Raw genomic sequence first — 24,954 nt, 5'->3', positions numbered from 1 at the left:
TTGAGCAATTGATTTATCTGAAGCTCAATTTCTTAAACTGAAAAAAAAAAGCATGCTAACCGTTCCTCAAAAGACTGGTAGGGCCTGTAATCCCAGCACTTTGGGAGGCTGAGGCAGGCAGATCGCTTGAGGTCAGGAGTTCAAGACCAGCCTGGACAATATGGCGCAACTTTATCTCTACTAAAAAATACAAAAATTAGCTGGGCATGGTGGCGTGCCTGTAATCTCAGCTACTTGGGAGGCTGAGGCACGAGAATTGCTTAAACCTGGGAGGTGGAGGTAGCAGTGAGCAGAGATTGAGATCCTGCCACTGCACTCCAGCCTGGGTGACAGAGCGAGACTTTGTCTAAAAAAAAAAAAAAAAAAAAGAAAAAAAGATAAAGGGTTTGCTGGCTGTGGGACCTTGCCAGGCACCAGCAGCCTCTTCTGTACAACAGGGCTAACAGTTCTTACCCCAGATTCAAGCCAAAAATCTGCATAAAGCAGATTAAAGTTAAAATTCTCTGGATACTTTTTCTTAACAAATTTCATCTGGCACAAGTGTATTTTATTTTTGGTAGTGGTGGGGGTGGATTTGGGGTGTTTTTATTTTTATTTTTTTGAGACAGGGTCTCATTCTGTCACCCAGGCCAGAGTGCAGTTGACACAATCATAGCTGACTGTAACCTCAAACTCCTGGGCTCAGGAGATCCTCCTACCTCAGCCTCCCAAGTAGCTGGGACCACAGGCACCATACTAGCTAATTTTAATTTTTTTTTGTAGAGACAGGGTCTTTGTTGCCCAGGCTGGTCAGGAACTTCTGGGCTCAAACAGTCCTCCTGCCTCAACCTTCCAAAGGACTGGGATTACAGGGCTGAGTGACCACACCCAGCCACAGGTACTTTTTGGTAGGTAGGACATGGGGGTTGCGAGCACAGCTGTGAGTGAAAATCTGGCACACCATACACAACTGGTTTGTAATTCTCAGTCTCAGCCACCTCACCTGCAAAATGAGAACTGAAATTGTACCTATTTCAGGATTTGTAGTCAGGGAGACTGCATAGTTTGATATATGTAAAAAAAAGTTCTCATGGGCTGGGCACAGTGGCTCACGCCTGTAATTCAGCACTTTGGGAGGCCAAGGCGGGTGGACACCTGAGGTCAGGAGTCCAAGACCAGCCTGGCCAACATGGCAAAACTCGTCTCTACTAAATATGCAAAAATTGGCCAGGCGCGGTGGCTCAATGCCTGTAATCTCAGCACTTTGGGAGGCCGAGGCGGGTGGATCACCTGAGGTTAGGAGTTCAAGACCAGCCTGGCCAACATGGTCCCATCTCTACTAAAAAATACAAAAATTAGCAGGGCATGGTGGCAGGCGCCTGTATTCCCAGCTACTTGGGAGATTGAGGCAGGAGAATCGCTTGAACCCAGGAGGCGGAGTTTGCAGTGAGCTGAGATCTCGCCATTGCACTCCAGCCTGGGCGACAGAGTAAGACTCTCTCCCCGCAACCAAAAAATTACAAAAATTAGCTGGGTGTGGTGGCACGTGCCTGTAATCAGCTACTCCAGAGGCTGATGGAGAATCGCTTGAACCCAGGAGGTGGAGGTTGCAGTGAGCCGAGATTGTGCCACTGCAACTCCAGCCTGCGTGACAAGAGCGAAACTCCACCTAAAAAAAAAAAAAGTTATCATGATGCCTGCACATAGTAGATGCTTAATAAATGTTAGCGAATGTGGAAGAACCTAAATTGAGGACCTATGTTTATCCTCTCATTTGATACCCCGAGTTTCAGCCCTGGAGTTGATTTGGAGGGCAGACGCTCACCTACACTCTGTACTAATCCTCCACCTTGGCTTGGCATCCGTGCTCACTGCTAAGTCTCCATCAAAGTCATAATAAACCCACAGGGTCATAAACCCACAGGCACAGAGCGCAGCGTAGGACTGCTTCCAGGTGCCATTTGTCTCAGGTTTTTCTTTTGAGTCCGTTTGCTGAGCAGCTATGTATGCACCAAAGTGTATCCTTAAGGACAGCATGGGCCAGGCACCGTGGCTCACGCCTGTAATCCCAGCATTTTGGGAGACCGAGGCAGGCGGATCACGAGGTCAGGAGATCGAGACCATCCTGGCTAACACGGTGAAACCCCGTCTCTACTAAAAATACAAAAATTAGCCAGACGTGGTGGCACGCACCTGTAGTCCTAGCTATTTGGGAGACTGAGGCAGGAGAATCGCTTGTACTCGGGAGGCGGAGGTTGCAGTGAGCCAACATTGCACCACTGCACTCCAGCCTGGGTGACAGAGCGAGATTCCACCTCAAAAAGAAAAACCTCCTGGGCTCAAGTGATCCTCCCACTTCAACCTCTCAAAATGCTGAGATTGCAGGCATGAGCCACCGCACCCAGTCTGCATTTTTTAATGAGCACCCCAGCTGAGTCTGAAAATCAGGTAGGGTTGGGAAATACTTGCTCACTGGAGTTTGCAGTTACACCGCCATCTCACACTGCTGTACCAACAGCTGAAGAGGAGTGTGCCCTAACTAGTCTGCAGTAAATCTAGATCTGTCTTACCCATTCCTCTCATAGATGCTCTCAGACTTTCAAAACCCCATGTTTTCCAAAGTACCTTCTGAGGTATCCTAGTTTTTTGTTGTTGTTGTATTTTGTTTGTTTGTTTGTTGAGACAGCCCCGCTCTATCGCCCAGGCTGGAGTGCAGTGGCGTGATTTTGGCTCACTGTAGCCTCTGCCACCGGGATCCAGCGATTCTCCTGTTTCAGCCTCCCAAGTAGCTGGGATTACAGGCTCATGCCACCACACCTGGCTAATTTTTGTATTTTTAGTAGAGATGGGGTTTCATCATGTTGTCCTGGCTGGTCTCGAACTCCTGAGCTCAGCTGAACTGCTGGCCTCGGCCTCCCAAAGTGCTGGGATTTCAGGTGTAAGCCACCATGCTGGGCCGAAGTATCCTAGTTCTATGAAGTGCTTCCCAATAAAAAGGGTTCCATAGTGAAATACTTTGGGAGCCTCTGGGTTCTGTCTTAAAAATTCACATGGTGCAGTGAGGAAACTCATTTTATGTTGTCTCACCCTGCTTCTTGGATTTCAGATCCCCTTTGTCATGCAATGTCTATTTACATGAGTTCTACAGAATGGCATTTGTTGTTGTTGTTGTTTTGAGACAGGGTGTCACTGTGTTGCCCGGGCTGGTCTTGAACTCTTGGGTTCATGGGATTCTCTCACCTCAGCCTCCTGAGTAGCTGAGACTACAGGTGTGCACCACCACACCTGGCTTATGCAGGCAGTATTTTGCAGAAACACTGGTTACGCTTTTTTTGTTTTTCTTTTTTCTGGAGAATGGGGTCACGCTCTGTTGCCCAGGCTGGTCTCAAACTCTTGAGCTCAAGCTATCCCTCTGCCTCTGCCTCTGCCTCCCAAAGAGCTGGGATTACAGGTGTGAACCACCATGCCCAGCCAGAAACAATGGCTTATTACCCACTGGGTCTGGAAGAATCTGGACTTCCAAAATATCAGCTTCTGTCTCCTTTGTGCCTGGTTATGAGCACATCCTCTGTGTGCCCCATATGGGAGTTAGGTTAGGACTGGTGCAGTAGCAAGGCTGCCATTCTGGAGAATGAACTGACACAAAACAAGCCACAGAGAATTCATCTAGTTGGGTGGCATCACTGGGCCAGACCAGTAATAGTCTTTTAGTCTTTTACTCTTTTTAAAAAATATTTATTTATTTATTTATTTATTTATTTATTTATTTATTGAGATAGAGTCTCGCTTCTGTTGCCCAGGCTGGAGGGCAGTGGTGTGATCTCGGCTCACTGCAACCTCCGCCTCCCGGGTGCAAGTGGTTCTCCTGCCTCAGCCTCCCAAGCAGCTGAGATTACAGGCGCCCACCACCATGCCCAGCTAATTATTTTATTTTTAGTAGAGACAGGGTTTCGCCATGTTGGCCAGGCTGGTCTCAAACTCCTGACCTCTGGTGATCCTCCCCCCTCAACATCTCAAAGTGTTGGGATTACAAGTGTGAGCCACCACACCCGGCAGTCTTTTACCCTTTCAGTTCGCTGACTCGAAGAACAGCATTTTGCCGGGAGCAGAGGCTTATGCCTGTAATCCCAGCACTTTGGGAGGCCGAGGCGGGTGGATCACGAGGTCAGGAGATCGAGACCATCCTGGCTAACACAGTGAAACCCCGTCTCTACTAAAAATACAAAAAATTAGCCGGCGTGGTGGCGGGCGCCTGTAGTCCCAGCTACTCGGGAGGCTGAGGCAGGAGAATGGCGTGAACTCAGGAGGCAGAGCTTGCAGTGAGCCAAGATCACGCCACTGCACTCCAGCCTGGACAATACAGTGAGACTCCGTCTCAAAAAAAAAGAACAGCATTTGGCCCCTGCAAACCTTTGGACCAAGTGTGTTTACCTCTGGGGAGGGACCAAGTTCTTATTCCTCTGGCTGTCACCCCACAGTGGTCTCTTCCCTGTCCTTGAAGAGTGGCAGCTTGAGACAATCAAAAGAAAGAAGGTCTTCCAGTTGTAGCACAATTAGGAGACAAAGGTGTGAAAAGGACAAGCCAGCACACCCTAGGCAGATCCCGCCTGAGCTTCACTGGCCCCCGCTGGGACCTTCTCCCTCACAGTCCTCTCCACAGGCATTGGCTGAGTGCGCTAGAGCCCCAGGTATTCAGCCAGGAACACAGCGAGAATGCGGCTCAAGTTGTGTACCGTGGGTGGGTGGAGATTGGCCTCGGTGTCTGCAGGGGTGTGCCAGACAGCAGGGAAGGGCGTGGAGATGAGATGGAGCACGGGGACCCCTGAAGTGACAGAGGAGACTTTTGTCAGGTCCGCTGCAGCCCACCACGACCCAGGAGCCCAAGCCCAACCTCTAGGTAACCTTGCCTTGCCACCACACACTAGTGAAAGACACTATGTGCTGGCACTTTTTTTTTTTTTTTTTTTTTGAGACAGAGTCTCACTCTGTCGCCCAGGCTGGAGTGCAGTGGCGCGATCTTGGCTCATTGCAGCCTCTGCCTCTGGGATTCCAGCGATTCTACTGTCTCAGCCTCCCGGGTAGCTGGGATTATAGGCAGGCACCACGACACCTGTCTAATTTTTGTATTTTTAGTAGAGAAGGGGTTTCATCATGTTGGCCAGGCTGGTCTCAAACTCCTGACCTCAGGTGATCTGCCCACCTCAGCCTCCCAAAGTGCTAGGATTACAGGCGTGAGCCACCACGCCCAGCCCTGGCACTTTTTTTTTTTTTTTTTGAGATATCATCTCCCTCTGTTGTCCAGGCTAGAGTGCAGTGGCTCAGTCAAGGCTCACTGCAGCCTTGACTTCCCAGGCCCAGATGACCCTCCCGCTTTAGCCTCTCGAGTAGCTGGGACTATGGGTGCGAACCACCATGCCCGGCTAATTTTTTGTATTTTTAGTAAAGACAAGATTTATGCCATGTTGCCCAGGCTGGTTTCAAACTCCTGGGCTCAAGGATCCCCCCGCTCAGCCTCCCAAAGTGCTGGGATTACAGGTGTGAACCACCGTGCCCAGCTGCAAACATTTCTGGAATGCTTTCTATGTGCTGGGTGCTGGTCCAAGTAAGGTCTTTACCAGTGTTAGCACGTTCAATCCCCTCAACAATACTCTAAGATAGGGAGTATTATCCCTATTTTACAGATGAATAAATCAAAGCGCTAAGAGGTAGGCCACTTAGCCCCATTCCCCAGCCCTGGGAAGGGGCCTTGGCCAGTTCCAATGTGTGGCTTCCTTGGACACCCACCCTCCATCCCTCCTTGCAGCAGGTACCTCTGCGGAGGAAGGGGATGTGGTCGTCTTCCACAGAGCCAAAGGGTTCCCCGGGTTGGAAGTACATCACTTCCTGGGGATGAGACTGCAGCAGGTTCAAACGGTGCAGACGCTTCTCTGGAGGTGGGGGCAATTAGAGAGGAAGCGTTAGTCCTTAGTAGTCAAAGGTCCCCAGTCCACAAATCAGAGGAGAGCAGAGCACCCAGAGACAAAGCCCTGGTCATCCCAACAAGAATGAATGCCAGTTACTCCTTCCTGTGGGCTCACTATGTTCCTGGTCTCATTCAATCCCTCCGAGTCTAAGACACAGACATTCTTTTTTTTGAGACAAGATCTTGTGGCCTGGTGCGGTGGCTCACGCCTGTAATCCCAGCACTTAGGGAGGCCAAGGCCGGTGGATGACCTGAGGTCAGGAGTTCGAAACCAGCTTGGCCAACATGGTGAAACCCTGTCTCTACTAAAAATACAAAAATTAGCTGGGTGTGGTGGTAGGCGCCTGTAATCCCAGCTACTTGGGAGGCTGAGGCACAAGAATTGCATGAACCTGGGAGGAGGTGTAGGTTGCAGTGAGCTGAGATTGCACTACTGCACTCCAGCCTGGGTGACAGAGAAAGATTCTGTCTCAAAAAAAAAAAAAAAGAACTTGCTCTCTCACCCACACTGGAGTGCAGTGGGGGCAATCCCAGCTCAGTGCAGCCTTAATCTTGCTGGCCTAAGTGATCTTTCAGTCTCAGCCTCCCAAATAGCTAGGACTTCAGGCACATGCCCCCATGCCTGGGTAATTGTGTGTATGTGTGTATAGAAATGGGACCTTCCTATGTTGCCCGGGCTGGCCTCAAACTTCTAGGTTCATGTGATCTTCCTGCCTTGGCCTCTCAAATTGCTGAGACTGCAGGCATGAGCCACTATGTCTGGGCCCTCCGGCCTTTATTTTTTATTTTTTTAAGACAGAGTCTTGCTCTGTTGCCAGGCTGGAGTGCAGTAGCACAATCTTGGCTCACTGCAACCTCCGCCTCCCGGGTTCAAGCAATTCTCCTGCCTCAGCCTCCTGAGTAGCTGGGAGTATAGGCACCTGCCATCACACCCAGGTAATTTTTGTATTATTAGTAGAGATGGGGTTTCACCATATTGGCCAGGCTGGTCTCGAACTCCTGACCTTGTGATTCGCCCACCTCGGCCTCCCAAAGTGCTGGGATTACAGGCATGAGCCACCAGGCCCGGCCCCAAGTGGCCATTTTACAGATAGGAAACTGAGGCCCAGAGAAATTAAGCCACTTGTCCAAGTTCACTCACCTGGTAAGACTGGAAACCACGGCTGTCTCACCTTAGAGTCCCTGTCTGGTAATCACTATTACTAATCTCTAGTTCCTTAGAAAGACCAGGGAGATAGAGGAAAGGCTGGATGAGCCCTTATTTTATTTATTTATTTATTTATTTATTTATTTATTTATTTATTTTGTGACAGAGCAAGACCCAGGCTGGAATGCAGTGGCACAATTTCAGCTCACTGCAACCTGTGCCTCCTGGGTACAAGCGATTCTTCTGCCTGAGCCTCCGGAGTAGCTGGGACTACAGGCACACGCTACCACACCCGGCTAATTTTTGTATTTTTAGTAGAGATAGGGTTTTACCATATTCGCCAGGCTGGTCTCGAACTCCTGACCCTGTGATCCACCTGCCTCAGCCTCCCAAAGTATTGGGATTAGAGGCGTGAGCCATTGCGCCTAGCCGAGGCTTTATTTTTAAAAACAATTTTTAATTTTTTTAATTTTAATTTTTATTATTACTTTTTTTTTGAGACAGAGTCTCACTCTGTCCCCAGGCTGGAGTGCAGTGGTGAGATCAAAGTTTACTGCAGCCTCGACCTCCCAGACTCAAGTGATCCTACCACTTCAGCCTCCCAAGTCACGGGGACTACAGGCAGGTGCCACCATGCCTGGCTAATTTTTTTTTTTTTTTTTTTTTTGAGATGGAGTCTCGCTCTGTTGGCCAGGCTGAAGTGCAGTGGCGTGATCTCGGCTCACTGCAACCTCTGCCTCCCAGGTTCAAGCGATTCTCCTGCCTCAGCCTCCCGAATAGCTAGGATTACAGGCACATGTCACCATGCCCAGCTAACTTTCTGTATTTTTAGTAGAGATGGGGTTTCGCCCTGTTGGCCAGGCTGGTCTCAAACTCCTAACCTCAGGTGATCCACCTGCTTTGGCCTCCCAAAGTGCTGGGATTACAGGCGTGAGCCATTGCACCTGGCCTAATTTTTGTTTTTATTTTGTAGAGACGGGGTTTTGCCATGTTGCCCAGGCTGGTCTGAAACTCCTGAGCTCAAGTGATCCACCTGCCTCAGCCTCTCAAAGTGCTGGGATTACAGGTGTGAGCCACCAAGCCCAGCTTTTTTTTTTTTTTTTTTTTGAGACAGGATCTCATTCTGTTGCCCAGGCTGGAGTGCAGTGGCGCAATCTTGGCTCACTACAGCCTTGACCTCCCAGGCTCTAAGGATACTCCCCAGTAGCTGGGATGACTGGTGCATGCCACTGCACCCAGCTACTTTTTTTTTAAGAGATGGGGTCGCCAGGCACGGTGGCTCACGCCTGTAATTCCAGCACTTTGGGAGGCTGAAGTGGACAGATCGTGAGGTCGGGAGTTCGAGACCAGCTTGGCCAACATAGTGAAACTCTGTCTCTACTAAAATACAAAAATTAGCTGGGTGTGGTGGCGGGCGCCTGTAGTCCCAGCTACTCAGGAGGCTGAGGCAGAAGAATGGCTTGAACCTGGGAGGTGAAGGTTGCACTGAGCCAAGATCGCGCCATTGCACTCCAGCCTGGGTGACAGAGTGAGACTCCATCTCAAAAAAAAAAAAAAAAAAAAGATAGGGTCTCCCTATGTGGCCCAGACTAGTGGATGAGCCTTTAGAGGGTAGGTGCCTGTCCTACCCCAGCCCGCCGCCCTGTACCCCATACCCCAGGTGGGCTGGGGCCCACCTCTGCATTCACCCTTACCAATGCTCCTCAGCCGATGGAACCAGCGGACCGTGCGAGGGAAGTGGCTGTAGAAGGTGGGATTGGGGGCTCCCAGGAGATCAAGAAGCATAAAGAGCTCCTAAGGAGAAAGGCTAGGACTGGAGGGGCCCGTGCAGGATGACGCCAGCCCCGCTTCACCTTCTCCCTCCCTCGCCAGAAGCCAGGGGACCCTGGTCTTACAATAGCCTGGATCCTGGTGGGGCCAGGACTGTGAGGTATAGACTCCAGGAGCTGGGCCAGGTGCCGGGAACCGTAAAGGGAGTCCTTGGGTCCCCACTCCTTCAGCGCCTCTTCACCGTCCAAGAAGAGCAGTTGCAGGGTCACTGGGGCTGCCTGTGGGAGTAGCGGGGGCGGTGGCCAGAGCCAGCTCAGGACTAGCCCTCAGCCTCAACACACCCACCCTTGCCCGCTTGCATGGCTTAACAGAACACATGAGGTGTCCTCACTCATAGAACATGGTAGCCAAGAGCACAGATTCCGAGTCAGTTGTCTGGGATCAAATCCGTACTTGGCTGCTTCATAACAAAGCAGGCATGGGGAAGTTACTAACTTCTGGAAGGATCAGTTTCTTCATCTATAATTTAGAATAAGTCTTGCTCTGTCACCCAGGCTGGAGTGGAATGACGCAATCTTGACTCACTGCAACCTCTACCCTCTACCTCCCAGGTTCAAAAGATTCTCCTGCCTCAGCCTCCCATATAGCTGTGACCACAGGTGCCCGCTATCACGCCTGGCTAATTTTTGTATTTTTAGTAGAGACAAGGTTTCACCATGTTGGCCAGGCAGGTCTCGAACTCCTGACCTCAAATGATCCACCTGCCTCAGCCTCTCAAAGTGCTGGGATTACAGATGTGAGCCACCGCGTCCGGCAATAACAGTTCTTTTCAAAGGGTAAGGTTTGAATCCGGGTCTTAGAACAGTGCCTGGCATATAACTAAATAAGGGTTATCTCTGATTATTATTCCTCAAGCTCAGTTTGGTGAAACAGATAGATCCACAAATGAATAATTATACAAACAGTAAAATGCAGTTGAGACAAATGTTTCTAAGAACTATAGAGTCCTGAGAGGGCATAGGAAGGAGGCTGGGGGATGACCCTGCCTGGAGAGGGCATTGGGTCTTTTGGGAAGGGATGTTTACCTTGAGAGTGGGTAGGAACTGGCCTGGCAAAATGGAGCAGGAGGAAGAGTATTCCCAGCCAAGGGAGCAACACAGGGCAAGGCCGTGGCCAGGGAAGGGGTCCCAGAGGTTTGAGAGGAGTCCGGAAGGTTTAGCAAGGGCCAAGGAGTGTGGGCTTTGTTATAGGGACACTGGGGAGGCACAGAGGGGGGTTGAGCAGGGCAGGAGCATGATGAAATCTGTGTTTTTCTTTTCTTTTCTTTTTTTTTTTTTTTGAGACAGAGTCTCGCTGTATCGCCCAGGCTGGAGTGCAGTGGCGCGATCTCAGCTCACTGCAAGCTCTGCCTCCCGAGTTCACGCCATTCTCCTGCCTCAGCCTCCTGAGTAGCTGGGACTACAGGCGCCCGCCACCTCGCCCGGCTAACTTTTTGTATTTTTAGTAGAGATGGGGTTTCACCATGTTAGCCAGGAAGGTCTCAATCTCCTGACCTCGTGATCCACCTGCCTCGGCCTCCCAAAGTGCTGAGATTACAGGTGTGAGCCACCGCATCCGGCCTGTGTTTTTCTTTTCTGTTTGTTTGTTTTGAGACAGAGTCTCACTCTTGTCGTCCAGGCTGGAGTGCAGTGGTGCGATCTCGGCTCACTGCAACCTCTGCCTCTCGGTTTCAAGTGATCCTCCTGTCTCAACCTCCCAAGTAGCTGGGATTACAGGTGTGCATCACCATACCCAGCTAATTTTTGTATTTTTAGTAGAGATGGGGTTTCCCCGTTGGCCAAGCTGGGCTCGAACTTCTGACCTCAAGTGATCTGCCTGCCTCGGCCTCCCAAAGTGCTGGGATTACAGGTGCGAGTTACCACACCCAGCCGGGAAGGCCTCTTTGAAGAGGTGACATTGGAGTGGACACCTGAGTGAAGAGTGGGAGCCAGCCCGGAAGATATCTATGAAAAGCATATTCTTTTTTTTTTTTTTTAAGAGACAAGGTCTCGTGCCACCCAGTGGCAAGATCATGGCTCACTGCAATCTCAAACTCCTAGACTCAAGCCGTCCTCCCCTCTCAGCCTTCCAAGTAGCATGCCACTATGCCCAGATAATTTTTTTTTTTTGAGATGGGGTCTCGCTCTGTTGCCCAGGCTGGAGTGCAGTGGTGCAACTTTGGCTCACTGCAACCTCCGCCTCCCGGGTTCAAGCAATTCTCTGCTTCAGCCTCCCGAGTAGCTGGGGTTACAGGTGTGCACCACCAAGCCTGGCTAATTTTTGTATTTTTGGTAGAGATAGGGTTTCACCATGTTGGCCAGGCTGGTCTTGAACTCCTGACCTTTTGATCCACCCACCTCAACCTCCCAAAGTGCTGGGATTCCAAGCGTGAGCCACCGAGCCTGGCCAGAAAAGCACAATCTATCCAAAGCAAACAGCAAGTGCAGATGCCCTGAGGCGGCAGCAAGCTCTGTGGGTTTGAGGAACCCAGAGGAGGTGGGGGTGGCTACAGCAGAGTGAGCAAGAGGTGAGGGGTGGGAGATGAGGCTGGAGAGGTAACAGGGCACAGCTTCCGGGCCAATATAAGGACTCTGGATTATGCCTGGAATAAGGCTGGAGCCCTGGGAGGGTTTGGGGGAGAGGAAAGAGAATCTGACATCTAGAAGGTAAAAAGATCCCTGTGATGGCCAGGCACGGTGGCTCACGCCTGTAATCCCAGCACTTTAGGAGGCCGAGGTGGGCAGATCACCTGAGGTTGGGAGAAGAATTGCTTGAACCCAGTAGGCAGAGGTTGTGGTGAGCCAAGATCTTGCCATGTGCACTCCAGCCTGGGGAACAACAGCGAAAGTCCGTCTCAAAAAAAAAAAAAAAAGGATCCCTGTGGCTCTGTGCATGGAGTAGAGTGGGAAGACGAGAGGGATGACAAATGTCCAGGCAAGGGAGGGTGGGGGCTTGGGAAGGTGGAGGTGGCCCACTACCCTTCCCAGCTCCTGCTCCTCACCTGTTCTTTGGCTCTGCTCAGCTCCAGGTCAAGTGCCTGGGCCAGCTCCAGCAGCAGGGCACAGGGCACAGCCGAATCCGTGGCCCCGACAAAGGGGGTCGATCCGGGTGGGAAGAGCTTCGAGTCATAATGGCAGGCAAGGGTGAGGTGACGGGCAGCCCTCGGGTCCAGTGTGGCCACCACATTGCCAAAGTCCACTGGCCCCAGGGGCGTTGAGGCTGTGAAGGGATCCAGCTCCACGTGCCAACCTGCTGTCAGGGACCGCAGCGTGGCCTCCAGGAACTAGCGGCAAGAGAGAGGTGGGAGGGTGGACGGGGACTGGGGAGGAGGCGGGGAGAAGGGCCACGTGACCTGAGCCATGCAGAGCAGATGGGTTGACTCTAAAGTCCCACTCTGATTTAATGGATTTCTTTCTTTCTTTTTTTTTTTTTTGAGGTGGAGTCTTGGTCTGTCACCCAGGCTGGAGTGCAGTGGCTTGATCTTGGCTCACTGCAACCTCCGCCTCCTGGCTTCAAGTGATTCTCCTGACTCAGCCTCCCGAGTAGCTGGGGTTACAGGCGCCCTCCACAACGCCTGGCTATTTTTTGTATTTTTAGTAGAGATGGGGTTTCACAATGTTGGCCAGCCTAGTATCAAACTCCTGACCTCAAGTGATCTGCCTGCCTCAGCCTCCCAAAGTGTTGGGATTACAGATGTGAGCCACGTGCCCAGTCCCCCACTCTGATTAAAATCATTCCTTTGACAGTCCTGGTGAGTACCTACTGGGTGCCAGATGTTGGGGAGACCCCACCTCTTGGAGCCAACAAGACTCATCACAGCTTACCCTTAAATAGCTCTCACTGTGTGCTAAGCTCTCTTCTAGGAACCATATAGGGGAGGGACTGCAATACATGACCTCATTTTGCAGATGAGGAAATGGGCTCAGAGAGGTTAAGAAACTAGTCCAGGCCAGGCACGGTGGCTCACGCCTGTAATCCCAGCACTTTGGGAGGCTGAGGTGGGTGGATCATAAGGTCAGGAGTTTGAGACCAGCCTGGCCAATATGGTAAAACCCCGTCTCACTAAAAATACAAAAAATTAGCCAGGCATGGTGGTGCACACCTGTAATCCCAGCTACTCAGGAGGCTGAGGCAGGAGATTTGCTTGAACCTGGGAGGTGGAGGTTAAAGTGAGTGGAGATCGCGCTACTGCACTCCAACCCAGGTGACAGTGTGAGACTCCATCTCAAAAAAAAAAAAAAGGAAAAGAAAAAAGAAAACAGTCTAAGGTCACAGTCTAAGTGGATGAGGTAGCATTGGGACTTAGGCAGTATTTAAATGACTTATTTTTTTTGAGATGGAGTCTCGCTCTGTCACCCATGCTGGGGTGCAGTGGCGTAATCTCAGCTCACTGCAGCCTCCGCCTCCCGGGTTCAAGTGATTCTCCTGCCTCAGCCTCCCAAGTAGCTGGGACTACAGGTACCCACCACCACGCCTGGCTAATTTTGTATTTTTAGTAGAGACGAGGTTTCACCATGTTGGCCAGGCTGGTCTCAAACTCCTGACCTCAAGTAATCTGCCTGTCTCGGCCTCCCAAAGCACTGGGATTACAGGTGTGCGCCTCTGCGCCTGGCCTTTAAATGACTCTTCATGCTTTCTGGAACACAACAGATATATTACAGCACCAGCTCGGAGCCAACCTGTTTGGGTTCAACTCTAGGTCTATGATTTTCTAAACATTGGGTCTCACTATGTTGACTAGGCTAGTCTCGAACTTCTCAGGTGATTCTCCCACCTTGGCTTCCCAAAGTGCTGGGATTACAGGCATGAGCCACTGCACCCGGCTAAGGTCTACTATTTATTATCTGTAGGATTTGTGCAATGTGTATAACCTCTCTGAGACTCAGTTTCCCCATCTGCATAATGAAGATCATGTTGGTACCCACCTTATAGGGCTGTCTGTTGCCTATGCCTAGCACACAGTAAGCTTTTGGTGGGGGCATTAAGGGGGACAGTACAGCCTGGTGGTTTGTTACCAGCATGGAGTCTAGAGTCTGATTAACTCCAGTCAGAGCCCCAGTTCCTCCTCTTAGCTCCTTTGGGATCTTGAACAGGATTCTTATTTCCTATTCCCTGGAGGGCTAGGGGGTCAGGGACTGGAGGTGGGTCCCTTTACCTTTCTGACTTGGAGATTTCCCGGGCTGCCCGGGGTTCGCACAACCAGCAGGGGGCGCAGATAAGTGCTCCAGAGACGCTGTGGGTCCAGTTGTCCCACCACCCTCCGCAGCCGGGCTTCGGGGAGGCTTCCGATCAACGGGACCTTGGAAAGGAGGTGCGATTGGAAAGGGAAGAATGAGAGCAATCCCCCATTTCAACCCTACCCCGGGCGCCGTCACCCGCGAGGAGCCCCGGGTCCTCTTCCTAATCTGCGGCCTCCAGCATCGGAGACTTCTAGGATAAATCCAAGGCTCAGGAAAAGTCCTTCCAAGACCATCCGGTCCAGCCTACCTCAAACTTGATGGGGAACTCGAGGCCCAGTGAGAGAGAAGGGAGATGGAGGAAGGGACTCTTCCAAATAGTTGACTAAAGGCATAGAACCCTGAACCCCCCCGTCTTACTATTTCAGACCTTTCCTCTTAAAAGGAAGCTACTGTTGCAGAACCAGCCCGAAGCCTTATTGCTGTGGTAAGGGTATACGCTCAGATGACGAAGACGGTGGCATGGGCGGTTAGGGCCGTACGCTAAAGCCACGTCAACCCTGGGTAACAGGGGGGAGGGAATGAGGGTCCCCGCGGTGCCTGGGTCCCCGCCTAGCCTCACCCGCAGCTCCCGGCCCAGCGGCAGCTCCTCAGTCCTGCGGTGCCAGCCGCTCCAAATGGTGTAGAACGCCGAGCCCACGGCCAGCGCCAGCAACAAAGGCAAGAGCCGAACCCGCGGCAGCAGGCGGCGCTTCGGCGGCAAGAGTGGCTCCATAAGGCCACGTTCCCCGAGCCGCAGGCGGGGCCGCCCGCGGCCCCCGGAACGCATGGCCCCTTTGCCCTGAAACCTGTACCAGACCACGGATTGAGTTTAGGCCCAGCCAAGTTCCACCCCATGGAATCGGTGGGCCAATAAGGAACAGCTGCGGCTGCACCAGCCCACCCCACAGCAAGCAGCGAAACCAATAAGAACTACGGTCCTGAGGACACGCCTCCCAGCCTCCCTTAGGTATTTGGGTTGGTTCCCCTGAGAATGGCACGACCCAAATGGGAGCGCAAGAGAGGTAGGCTCCGCCTTAGCGGAGGAGGGAAAGCCAATGAGCAGAGTTTGATCGTGGAAAATATTAGATCTCCCGGGCGCAGGTCCATGCCCCTTCCGGATGTGGGCAGGGGATTGGTGGCGCAGGGTCGGAAAGATCAGTAGATACGTCAGTAACGCGTCCCAGAGGGAAGAGGGGCGGTGCCTGTCTCCGAAGCGAGGAGCGGATTGGCTTCACGGAGGCCGCGCCCCCGAAGTCACGGCCGGCGGGCATTTGGAAATAGCTTGTTATTTCCCTCCTTCGACCTGTACCATTCTTCAAGAAACGGTTTGAATCAGATCGCCTTTCCTTTTGTCTTCGTTGTCATAAACATCTGCCCGCGTGTGGTTCTGACAGGCCTCGAACCCCTACCCGAGGCTTTTATTCCATGATTGTGCACCGTTGGTGGGGAATGCTATGGCAACAGGCCACGCCTCCATGTACTGGTTGGCTTTGCGCAGGCGCCAACGGAAGTGGGTCGCAGGAAGAGGAAGTCCCGCCTCTCTCTCCTCAGGCAGCAGCAACGCGGAGGAAACGGGAGTGAACGGAGAGCGTAGTGACCGTCATGTGAGGCCGGGCTAGGATTAGGCGGCGGGAATGAGGTTGAGGGTGGAAATTTGACCGATTGAGGGTGGGAAGGGTTGAGCAGAGCGGGGGGCGCCAGGGGCAGATGTTTTAGGGATGCAGCGTCCTGCTTTTCTCCTGATGAGTTTGAGAACGGGCGTGGGGCCTTTGACGCATCGTGACTTCGGGAGAGGGGACAGCTTTATCAGATAACGCGCTGGGCTGGGCGCGGGGGCTCATGCCTGTGATCCCAGCACTTTAGTAGGCCAAGGTGGAGCATCGCTGGAACACAGGAGTTCGAGACTAGCCTAGGCAACATAGCGAGACTCCCGTCTCTACCAAAAAAAAATTAATTATGAAAAACATGTTTTAAACGATAACAGAGGGGGGGGTCCTAGATAATTAGTCCTATTGAAATGAGTGTTAAGGGGCAACGATTTTACGAATACTGGGGGAGGCCGGGCGCAGTGGCTCAGGTTTGTAAATCCCAGCACTTTGGGAGGCCGAGGCGGGCGGATCACCTGAGGTCAGGAGTTTGAGACCAGCCTGGCTATTGTGGTGAAACCCCGTCTCTACCAAAAATACAAAAATTAGCCGGCCATAATGGCGGGCGCCTGTAATTCCAGCTACTTGGGAGGCTGAGGCCGGAGAATCGCTTGAACTCAGGGGGCGGGAGGTTGCGGTGAGCCGAGATTGCGCTACTGCACTTCCAGCCTGAGCGACAGAGTAAGACTCCATCTCAAAACGAAACAAAAGAAATAAAACGAATACTAGGGGAGGGAAGTTAGGACTTTTAGAAATAATGATTTGAAATAAGGGACTTATCTTGATCATTTGAGCTGGAGACGGGTGCGTTTTCGACTTGATTCACAACTTACACGAATAACGAACGAGTCATTGACATGATTTTGCGCATTTATTAGTGCAGCAAATATTACATTGAATGCTTATGTATCAGACACTGCTTAAGCCACATAGGATACATCAGTGAATGAAACCTCTAGTCCCCAAGGGAAAAGAAAAATCTTTTTCTTTTTCTTTTTTTGAGGCGGAGCCTTGCTCTGTTGCTCAGGCTGGAGTGCAATGGTGCGATCTCAGCTCACTGCAACCTCCGCCGCCTGAGTTGAAGCGATTCTCCTGCCTCAGCCTCCCGAGTAGCTAGGATTACAGGCACCCACCACCATGCCCAGCTAACTTTCGTATTTTTAGTAGAGACTAGGTTTCACCATGTTGGCCAAGCTGGTCTCAAACTCCTGACCTCAAATGATCCACCCGCCTCAACCTTCCAAAGTGCTGGGATTATAGGTGTGAGCCACCGTGTCTGGCCGGGGTTTTACTTTCTACACTGAGATGAGGGGAGGATGGGAGAGTTTTCTTTTGTTTTGTTTGTTTGAGATGGAGTCTCACTCTGTCACCCAGATTGGAGTGTAGTAGCACGATCTCTGTCTCCTGGGTTCAAGCGATCTTCCTGCCTCAGCCTCCCAAGTAGCTAGGATTACAAGCATGCACCACCATGCCCAGCTAATTTTTTTTTTGAGATGGAGTCTCACTCTAGCCCAAGCTGTAGTGCAGTGGCGCGATCTTGGCTCACTGCAACCTTCGCTGCTGGGGCTCAAGCAATTCTGCTGCCTCAGCCTCCCAAGTAGCTGGGACTAGAGGGATGCACCACCACACCTGGTTAATTTGTTTGCATTTTTAGAAGAGACGGGGTTTCACCATCTTGCCCTGGGTGGTCTTGAACTCCTGAGCTCAGGCCATCCACCTTGCCTCGGCCTCCCAAAGTGCTGGGATTACAGGCATGAGCCATCGCACCAGGCCTAATTTTTGTATTTTCTAATTTGTATTTATTTATTTTTTGAGATAGAGTCTCGCTGTGTCGCCCAGGCTGGAGTGCAGTGGCGCGATCTCACTTCACTGCAACCTCCGACTCCTGAGTTTAAACGATTCTTCTACCTTAACCTGCCAAGTAGCTGAGATTACAGGCGTGCACCACCATGCCTGGCTAATTTTCTGTTGGTCGTTTTTTTATTGTTGTTTTGTTTTGTATTTTTAGTAGAGATAGGGTTTCACCATGTTGGCCAGGCTGGTCTCGAACTCCTCACGTCAAGTGATCCACACACCTTGACCTCCTAAAGTGCTAGGATTACAGGCATGAGCCACTGTACCCAGCCCCTGGGAAGGTTTTGAAGAGTGACATGTTATGATTTAGGTTTTAGCACAACCCCCCAGACCATTCTGTGGAGAACAGACTGTTAGGGAACGTGGGTGGAGGCAGAGAGACCAGAAAGATTCCAGGACAGAGATGACAGAGGCTTAGGCCATGGTAAGAAATGGCCATTTCCTACAGATTTCATGTAGGATGTGAGGGAAAAAGAGGAATCAAGCTGACAAAGAGTTTTTGCGCAGAGGACTAGAAGAATGGAGTTACCATCAAAACAGATGGGGAATGCTGTAGATAGGGTAGGCTTGGGTGGTTGGGTGATCTGGATCCCGACCTGAGACATACAGAGTTGAAAATGTCTGGCTGGGCGCGGTGGCTCACGCCTGTAATCGCTGCACTTTGGGAGGTCGAGGCGGGTGGATCCCAAGGTCAAGAAATCAAGACCATCCTGGCCAACATGGTGAAACCCCCTATCTACTAAAAATACGAAAATTAGCTGGGCGTGGAGGTGGTGCATGCCTGTAGTCCCAGCTACTCCGGAGGCTGAGGCAGGAGAATCACTTGAACCCAGGAGGCAGAGGTTGCAGTGAGCCGAGATCACGCCACTGCACTCCAGCCTGGCAACAGAGCAAGACTCTGTCTCAAAAAAAAGAAAAAGAAAAGAAAATGTCTGTTAGACATCCAGCTGATGATACTCAGAAGGCTGAACAGGAGGACAGATGTGGTGGGACAAGGTTGGGGAGACACTGAGGCCAAGGCCCTGACCACCCATCCTCACAGCTCCAGCCTCTCAGCTCCAGGCTCTCTCACTTATTGGTTCCATGTTTGTCCATGCAGGAGCCTCCTCAACAAGCCCAAGAGTGAGATGACCCCAGAGGAGCTGCAGAAGCGAGAGGAGGAGGAATTTAACACTGGTCCCCTCTCTGTGCTCACACAGTCAGTCAAGAACAACACCCAAGTGCTCATCAACTGCCGCAACAATAAGAAACTCCTGGGCCGCGTGAAGGCCTTCGATAGGTGAGTGCTGGGTCTTGGGAGGTGTTCTCTGCAGGCCTGGAGAGGCTGCCCCAGCTCCAGTCTGAAGAGCTCAAAGACAGCTTTCTCAGAAGCCTGGGGTGTATGGCCAGGCGCGGTGGCTCACGCCTGTAATCCCAGAACTTTGAGAAGCCAAGGCAGGTGGATCACCTGAGGTCAGGAGTTCAAGACCAGCCTGGCTAACATGGCAAAACCCCATCTCTACTAAAAATATAAAAGCCAGGCGTGGTGGCGCATGCCTGTATTCACAGCTACTCAGGAGGCCGAGGCACAAGAATAGCCCAAACCCAGGAGGTGGAGGTTGTGGTGAGCTGAAATCGCACCACTGCGTTCCAGCCTGGGCAACAGAGCGAGACTCTGTCTCAAAAAAGAAAATGATAATTTTTAACGGCCCTGTGAGGAAGGTAACGTGATTATCTTCCCTCTTAGAGAGGAGCAAACTGGCACAGAGAGGTGTAGTCCTTTGCCTCAGCCTCAACCTAAGGACTGGCAGAGTTGGCCTTGGCAGCTTGGTCATCCCGGCCTAGCACCTGCACCCTTCCCCAAGCCATGCTGCTGGAGGGGGCAAGCAGCAGGCAGTAGGGGGCACTGTCAGAGGCACGCCCCTCACGCCCAGTTCCTCCCCTCCCTGTTCCCCACCAGGCACTGCAACATGGTGCTGGAGAACGTGAAGGAGATGTGGACTGAGGTACCCAAGAGCGGCAAGGGCAAGAAGAAGTCCAAGCCAGTCAACAAAGACCGCTACATCTCCAAGATGTTCCTGCGCGGGGACTCGGTCATCGTGGTCCTGCGGAACCCGCTCATCGCCGGCAAGTAGGGGCCGCCTATCCGTTGACAGAACTCACTCCCCTGTCCTATGAAGACCGCTGCCATTGGTGTTGAGAATAATAAAGCTCTGTGTTTTTTTCTAGTGGTATCTGTTCCCAGAGCCTAGCGAGTGGGGTGGATTCAGGAGGGCTTGGGGGAGGCAGCTGGTATCGGACTGAATGGTGGGACCAGGACCCCTGAGCAAGTGGAAAGGCCCTGGCTCTGCCCCATCGAGGCCTCACTTTCCCCATCTGCAAAGCAAACAGGTTGGATGGAAATGAGCGCCCAGTTGTGGCACTGGAGAGCATTTTAGCTCTCCTGCTTTAATCTTCCTGAGCTGCTCCTTGTCACTCTTGCTCTCTTCTCTACCTCTTATAATGAATTGGCCTTGCTTGACCAAAATATCTTTTGGGGCCAGGCGTGGTGGCTCATGCCTGTAATCCCAGTACTTTGGGAGGTGGAGGCGGGCAGATCACCTGAGGTCAGGAATTCGAGACCAGCCTGGCCAACAGGGTGAAATGGTGTCTCTACTAAAAATACAAAAATTGGCCGGGCGTGGTGTCTTACGCCTGTAATCCCAGCACTTTGGGAGGCCAAGGCGGGTGGATCACCTGAGGTCAGGAGTTTGAGATCAGCCTGGCCAACATGGCGAAACCCCGTCTCTACTAAAAATACAAAAATTAGCAGGGCATGGTGGCGGGCACCTGTAATCCCAGCTACTCAGGAGGCTGGGGCAGGAGAATTGCTTGAACCCTGGAGATGGAGGTTGCAGTGAGCTGAGATGGCCCCACTGTACTGTAGCCTGGGTGACAGAGTGAGACTCCATCTCAAAAATTATATATGTATATCTTTCGGCTTTTCTTTACATTTGTTCCTTCAGCAAACACCCCCAAATGCCCCCTCTGTGTCCAGCCCTGTGTTGCAATGCAGGGGCACCAGGTACCCAAGAGCCTCTGATCTGCCCTCAAAGACAAGAGGATTAGACAGGTGATTAAAGCAGGCAGTACCACCAGCACAGTGGCTGAGGTGAGAGCATTGCTTAAGCCCAGAAGTTTGTGACTAGCCTGGGAGAATGGTTGTGAGGTTTATAGACAGTGTGATACTATCTATAAACTAAATAGATAAGAAACAGAAAAAAGGGCCAGGTGCGGTGGCTCACACCACTTTGGGAGGCCAAGCTGGGTGGATCACCTGAGCTCAGGAGTTTGAGACCAGCCTGGCCAACATGGTGAAACCCAGTCTCTACTAAAAATACAGAATTAGCCAGGCATGGTGGTGCATGCCTGTGGTCCCAGCACTTGGGAGGCTGAAGCAGGAGAATAGCTTGAACCAAGAGACGGATGTTGCACTGAGCTGAGATTGCGCCACTACCTCTGAAAAAAAAGAAAAGAAAAGAAAAGAAAGCAGTCAGTAGCTAAATATTACTGCTAGGGATCCTGGCTAACACGTGCTGAGCTGTTTAGGTGCCAGGCCAGGCTTAGCGCTTTTCAAACATCCTCCCAACAGCTCTGGCATGGGCCTGTTAATTCATTATCCCCCTTTTCTAGAAGAAGGAACTGAGACACAGAGGGGCAATGTCACTTTCTGGGGACAACCAGCCAGGAAGTGGTGGTGCTGTGATTTAAACTCACCTCCAGAGCCTGTGGCTTCACCCCTGAGCTCTGGTGCCCCTCAAATTCAACTGCATTACCCTTGAGAGGAATTCTCTGACAAATATGGGGAGATAGATGGAGGTGGGAAAGGGAGGCGGTATATATTGGGGGGATTAAGGAAATTCCCTGTGTTGTTCTGACACACACATCGTGTGCTTCCCGTATCTTTTGTTTTTTTTTTTTTTTTTTTGAGACAGGGTCTCATTCTGTCTGTCAAGCTGGAGTGCAGCAGCACCATCATGGCTCACTGTAGCCTTGACCCCCCAGGCTCAAGTGGTCCTCCTGCCGGCTTTTTGTAGAGATGGGATTTCACTATGTTACCCGGGCTGATCTTGAACTCCTGGGCTCAAGTGATCCTCCTGCCTTGGCCTCCCAAAGTGCTAGAATTACAGGTGTGAGCCACTGTGCTGGGCCCTCCCCCCATATCTTTGTCTCTGCCTATGTCTCTGTCCTCTGGATACAGGCAAACACCTGAAAGGTGCAAGAGTTTGCAGGCCTGAGGTCAGTGCACACTCAGTGAGATATGTGCCCCGCTCTGAGCTGTGAAAGGCTCAGCCTGGGGCCAGGCGCGGTGCCTCACGCCCTGTAATCCCAACACTTTGGGAGGCCAAGACAGGCGGATCACAAGATCAAGAGATCGAGACCATCCTGGCCAACATGGTGAAACCCCGTCTCTACTAAAAATACAAAAATTAGCTGGGTGTGGTGGTGCACGCCTGTAGTCCCAGCTACTCGGAAGGCTGAGGCAGGAGAATCGCTTGAACCTGGGAGGTGAAGGTTGCAGTGAGCTGAGATCGCACCACTGCACTCCAGCCTGGGAACAGAGTGAGACTCCATCTCAAAAAAAAAAAAAGAAAAAGAAAAGAAAGTCACAGCCTGAGATACACTGTGAGCATTGTGGCAGGGCTGGGACCCTGCAGCAGAGAGAGGCCTGATACACAGCAGGCAATGGGTTATGGGGTTATAAAGGCGTGCATTTACTACATCTAATTGGAAACAACCGTCTGTGGGGTGGATACTAGAGCTGGGGTTTTTTTTGTTTTTTTTTTTGTTTTTTTTTTTTGAGACAGAGTCTCACCCTGTTGTCCACAGGCTGGATTGCAGTAGCACCATCTCCGCTCACTGCAACCTCCACCTCCCGGGTTCAAACAATTCTTCCTCAGCCTCCCAAGTAGCTGGGATTACAGACACCCGCCACCACGCCCAGCTAATTTTTGTATTTTTAGTAGAGACAGGATTTCACCATGTTGGCCAGGCTAGTCTCAAACTCCTGACCTTGTGATCCAGCCGCCTCGGCCTCCCAAAGTGCTGGGATTACAGGCGTGAGCCACCTCGCCCAGCCTAATTGATCCCATTTTATAGATGAGATCGTTGAAGCCAAGAGAGGGTAAGCAACTTGCTCAGGGCCATCCAGTCAGGAAACAATGGTACTATTTCCAAACCCAGGGAGCCAGGTCCTCCAGAAAAAGTCTTAACTCCTGGGTAGCAAGATGGAGCTGCAGCGTCCTAATCTGTAAAGTTGGGACAAGGAGCATGCGACAGGAGGTCACCCGGGGTTTGGTTCTGATACAGGAAGCAACACAGCCCTGGAGTCACAGTCTGGGTTCCATTCTTGCCTGCCTTCTCGGGTGTTGACCTGTACTTACCGGGAAATGGAAATCAGTTTCCCCACCTTGCGAGTTGGCACCCAAGATTCCAGTCCTGGCCACTCTGCTCAGCTTGTCTGAATTTCCTTCCTCACCTCCTGCCCCACATTCTTTCCATTGCGTCCACCTCCAGAGGGTGAAATAAAAGTAGAAGTGGCAAGAATAGCCCTGGGCAAACTGGCCCAGCATTGCCCACACACCAGCACCAGGCATGGTCCTAAGCGTCACTCATGGGCATGCCAGGCGACCATAGGATGCAGGTACCATCCGTTCATATACGTCACAGATCACATGTAACATGGCCACTTGGGGACTGTCTTAGGAGGGACAGTGGCAGCAGGTGTCCTGTTTTCTTGTAGCAACACATGGATAAATTTGAGTAAAGCCACCACAGGCCCCCACTCCACCAGGCAGCCTGCCTCGGTCATTTCCCTTTTTGACACTGCCAAGAAGATGCTTCTCCCCAAGAAAGAAAAAAAGCAACTGTTTCTTATACTTTATTTACAAGGCCCTGCCCTAAGGCCCCCACCCCACGAGAACCCACAAGGCAGGGTGTAGGGGAATTGGGCAGCAGGGCCGCAAGCTTGTAAAGGCTGAGTTCAGCTTTGGGGCACATCGGTCCAGGGAGCCACAGACCCCAGGGAAAATGCTCGACAACACCCATATAGTAACTAAGTGTGCATATGTGTAGGGGGAGGATTTAGGGATGAGGGTCCTGTGGGTGTATATACAGGTGGTCCAGCTACAATGAGACTGTCAGCATGCCCCCTCATTCTCCCAGGTCCCAGGGGCCGCCCATCTAAGGACAGTGGGGATATGCATCCTCACTCCGCAGCCAGCAGTGGCCCTGGCTGCTCTGGATATAAGGTTTCAGCTGCGAGGCCTGCCTTCCCTCACCTGTGCTCCGGTCCACACCAAATCACCCTCTCGGGACCCAGTGCCTCTCACATTACTCTCTCCAGCTCGCCCCTCTCCTGAGAGCTCCAGACCCTTACACTCAGTGTCCTGTCCTACAAACACTGCCAGCCTAACCTTTCCAAAGAGCACACATGGTTCTCCCCCTGCCCGAACCCAATCTCCCTATCTTTCATCTCTCCACCATCCAAAACCAAGGAGTCCTCTCTGCTGCTGTGTCCTCATGTGATCCTTCATGAAATCCTCTCACCTCCACCTTTGAAACAGCTTCAAATCCGACTGCTTCATACCCCTCAGTGGCCTCCATCCTGCTCCAGCCACTGTCACTTCCCACCTGCAGTCCCCTCCTTTCTGGGCTCCAGCTTCCACCCCTGCCCCTGATAATTTGTCCTTCTACAGGGCAGACAAGAAGGATCTGTTTAAAACATTAGCCCGCCGGGCACGGTGGCTCACGCCTGTAATCCCAGCACTTTGGGAGGCCGAGGCGGGCGGATCACAAGTTCAGGAGATCGAGACCATCCTGGCTAACTCGGTGAAACCCCGTATCTACTAAAAATACAAAAAATTAGCCGGGCGTAGTGGCGGGTGCCTGTAGTCCCAGCTACTAGGGAGGCTGAGGCAGGAGAATGGCGTGAACCCGGGAGGCGGAGCTTGAAGTGAGCAGATACTGCGCCACTGCACTCCAGCCTGGGGGACAGGGCAAGACTCCGTCTCAAAAAAAAAAACAAAAACAAAACAAAACAAAACATTAGCCCATTTGGGCCGGGCATGGTGGCTCACGCCTGTAATCCCAGCACTTTGGGAGGCTGAGGTGGGTGGATCACTTGAGGTCAGGAGTTCCAGACCAGCCTGGCCAACATGGGGAAACCCCATCTCTGCTGAAAATACAAAAATTAGCCAGGTGTGGTGGCGGTGCCTGTAATCCCAGCACCGGGGAGGCTTGAACTCGGTAGCTGGAGGCTGCAGTGAGCTGAAATTGCACCACTGCACTCCAGCCTGGGCAAACGGAGTTGAGACTCCG

At 51.8% G+C, this 24,954-nt stretch overlaps 2 protein-coding genes across 3 annotated transcripts; one reads left to right on the top strand and one right to left on the bottom strand.

The window, feature by feature from the left end:
- Positions 1–398: 398 nt before the first annotated feature.
- On the bottom strand, positions 399–15,545 carry QPCTL (glutaminyl-peptide cyclotransferase like). Of its 2 annotated transcripts, XM_032176714.2 has the most exons (7): positions 14,697–15,544; positions 14,053–14,196; positions 11,899–12,180; positions 8,984–9,136; positions 8,783–8,882; positions 5,790–5,906; positions 399–4,801 (listed from the first exon to the last, which is right to left on the bottom strand). In XM_032176714.2, exons 1-7 carry the CDS (start codon positions 14,901–14,903, stop codon positions 4,656–4,658), a joined length of 1,149 nt encoding a protein of 382 aa, XP_032032605.1. In that variant the 5' UTR covers positions 14,904–15,544; the 3' UTR covers positions 399–4,655. The 2 variants fall into 2 exon arrangements, with proteins under 2 accessions (XP_032032605.1, XP_032032606.1); XM_032176715.2 differs by lacking the exon at positions 11,899–12,180 and having other exon boundaries at positions 14,697–15,545.
- Positions 15,546–15,604: 59 nt separating this feature from the next.
- On the top strand, positions 15,605–19,826 carry SNRPD2 (small nuclear ribonucleoprotein D2 polypeptide). Its single transcript, XM_032176712.2, has 3 exons — positions 15,605–15,720; positions 18,716–18,895; positions 19,556–19,826. Coding segments are annotated over exons 1-3 (357 nt in total). The 5' UTR covers positions 15,605–15,718; the 3' UTR covers positions 19,731–19,826.
- The last annotated feature ends 5,128 nt before the right edge of the window (positions 19,827–24,954 follow it).

This window comes from Hylobates moloch, unplaced genomic scaffold (genome assembly GCF_009828535.3).
Source record: "Hylobates moloch isolate HMO894 unplaced genomic scaffold, HMol_V3 SCAFFOLD_15, whole genome shotgun sequence".
NCBI lineage: Eukaryota > Metazoa > Chordata > Mammalia > Primates > Hylobatidae > Hylobates > Hylobates moloch.
This window is presented reverse-complemented; position numbering and strand designations above follow the sequence as displayed.

What these genes read in the sequence shown, in the direction of transcription:
- QPCTL (XM_032176714.2), bottom strand. Translation starts at nt 14,903, where the DNA reads ATGCGTTCCGGGGGCCGCGGGCGGCCCCGCCTGCGGCTCGGGGAACGT. An exon ending in CCATCGGCTGAGGAGCATTG is followed by an intron (nt 5,907 to 8,782) that starts GTAAGGGTGAAT and finishes CCCCACCTCCAG; the next exon opens with AGAAGCGTCTGCACCGTTTG. An exon ending in CATCCCCTTCCTCCGCAGAG is followed by an intron (nt 4,802 to 5,789) that starts GTACCTGCTGCA and finishes CTGTCACTTCAG; the next exon opens with GGGTCCCCGTGCTCCATCTC.
- SNRPD2 (XM_032176712.2), top strand. An exon ending in CGCGTGAAGGCCTTCGATAG is followed by an intron (nt 18,896 to 19,555) that starts GTGAGTGCTGGG and finishes GTTCCCCACCAG; the next exon opens with GCACTGCAACATGGTGCTGG.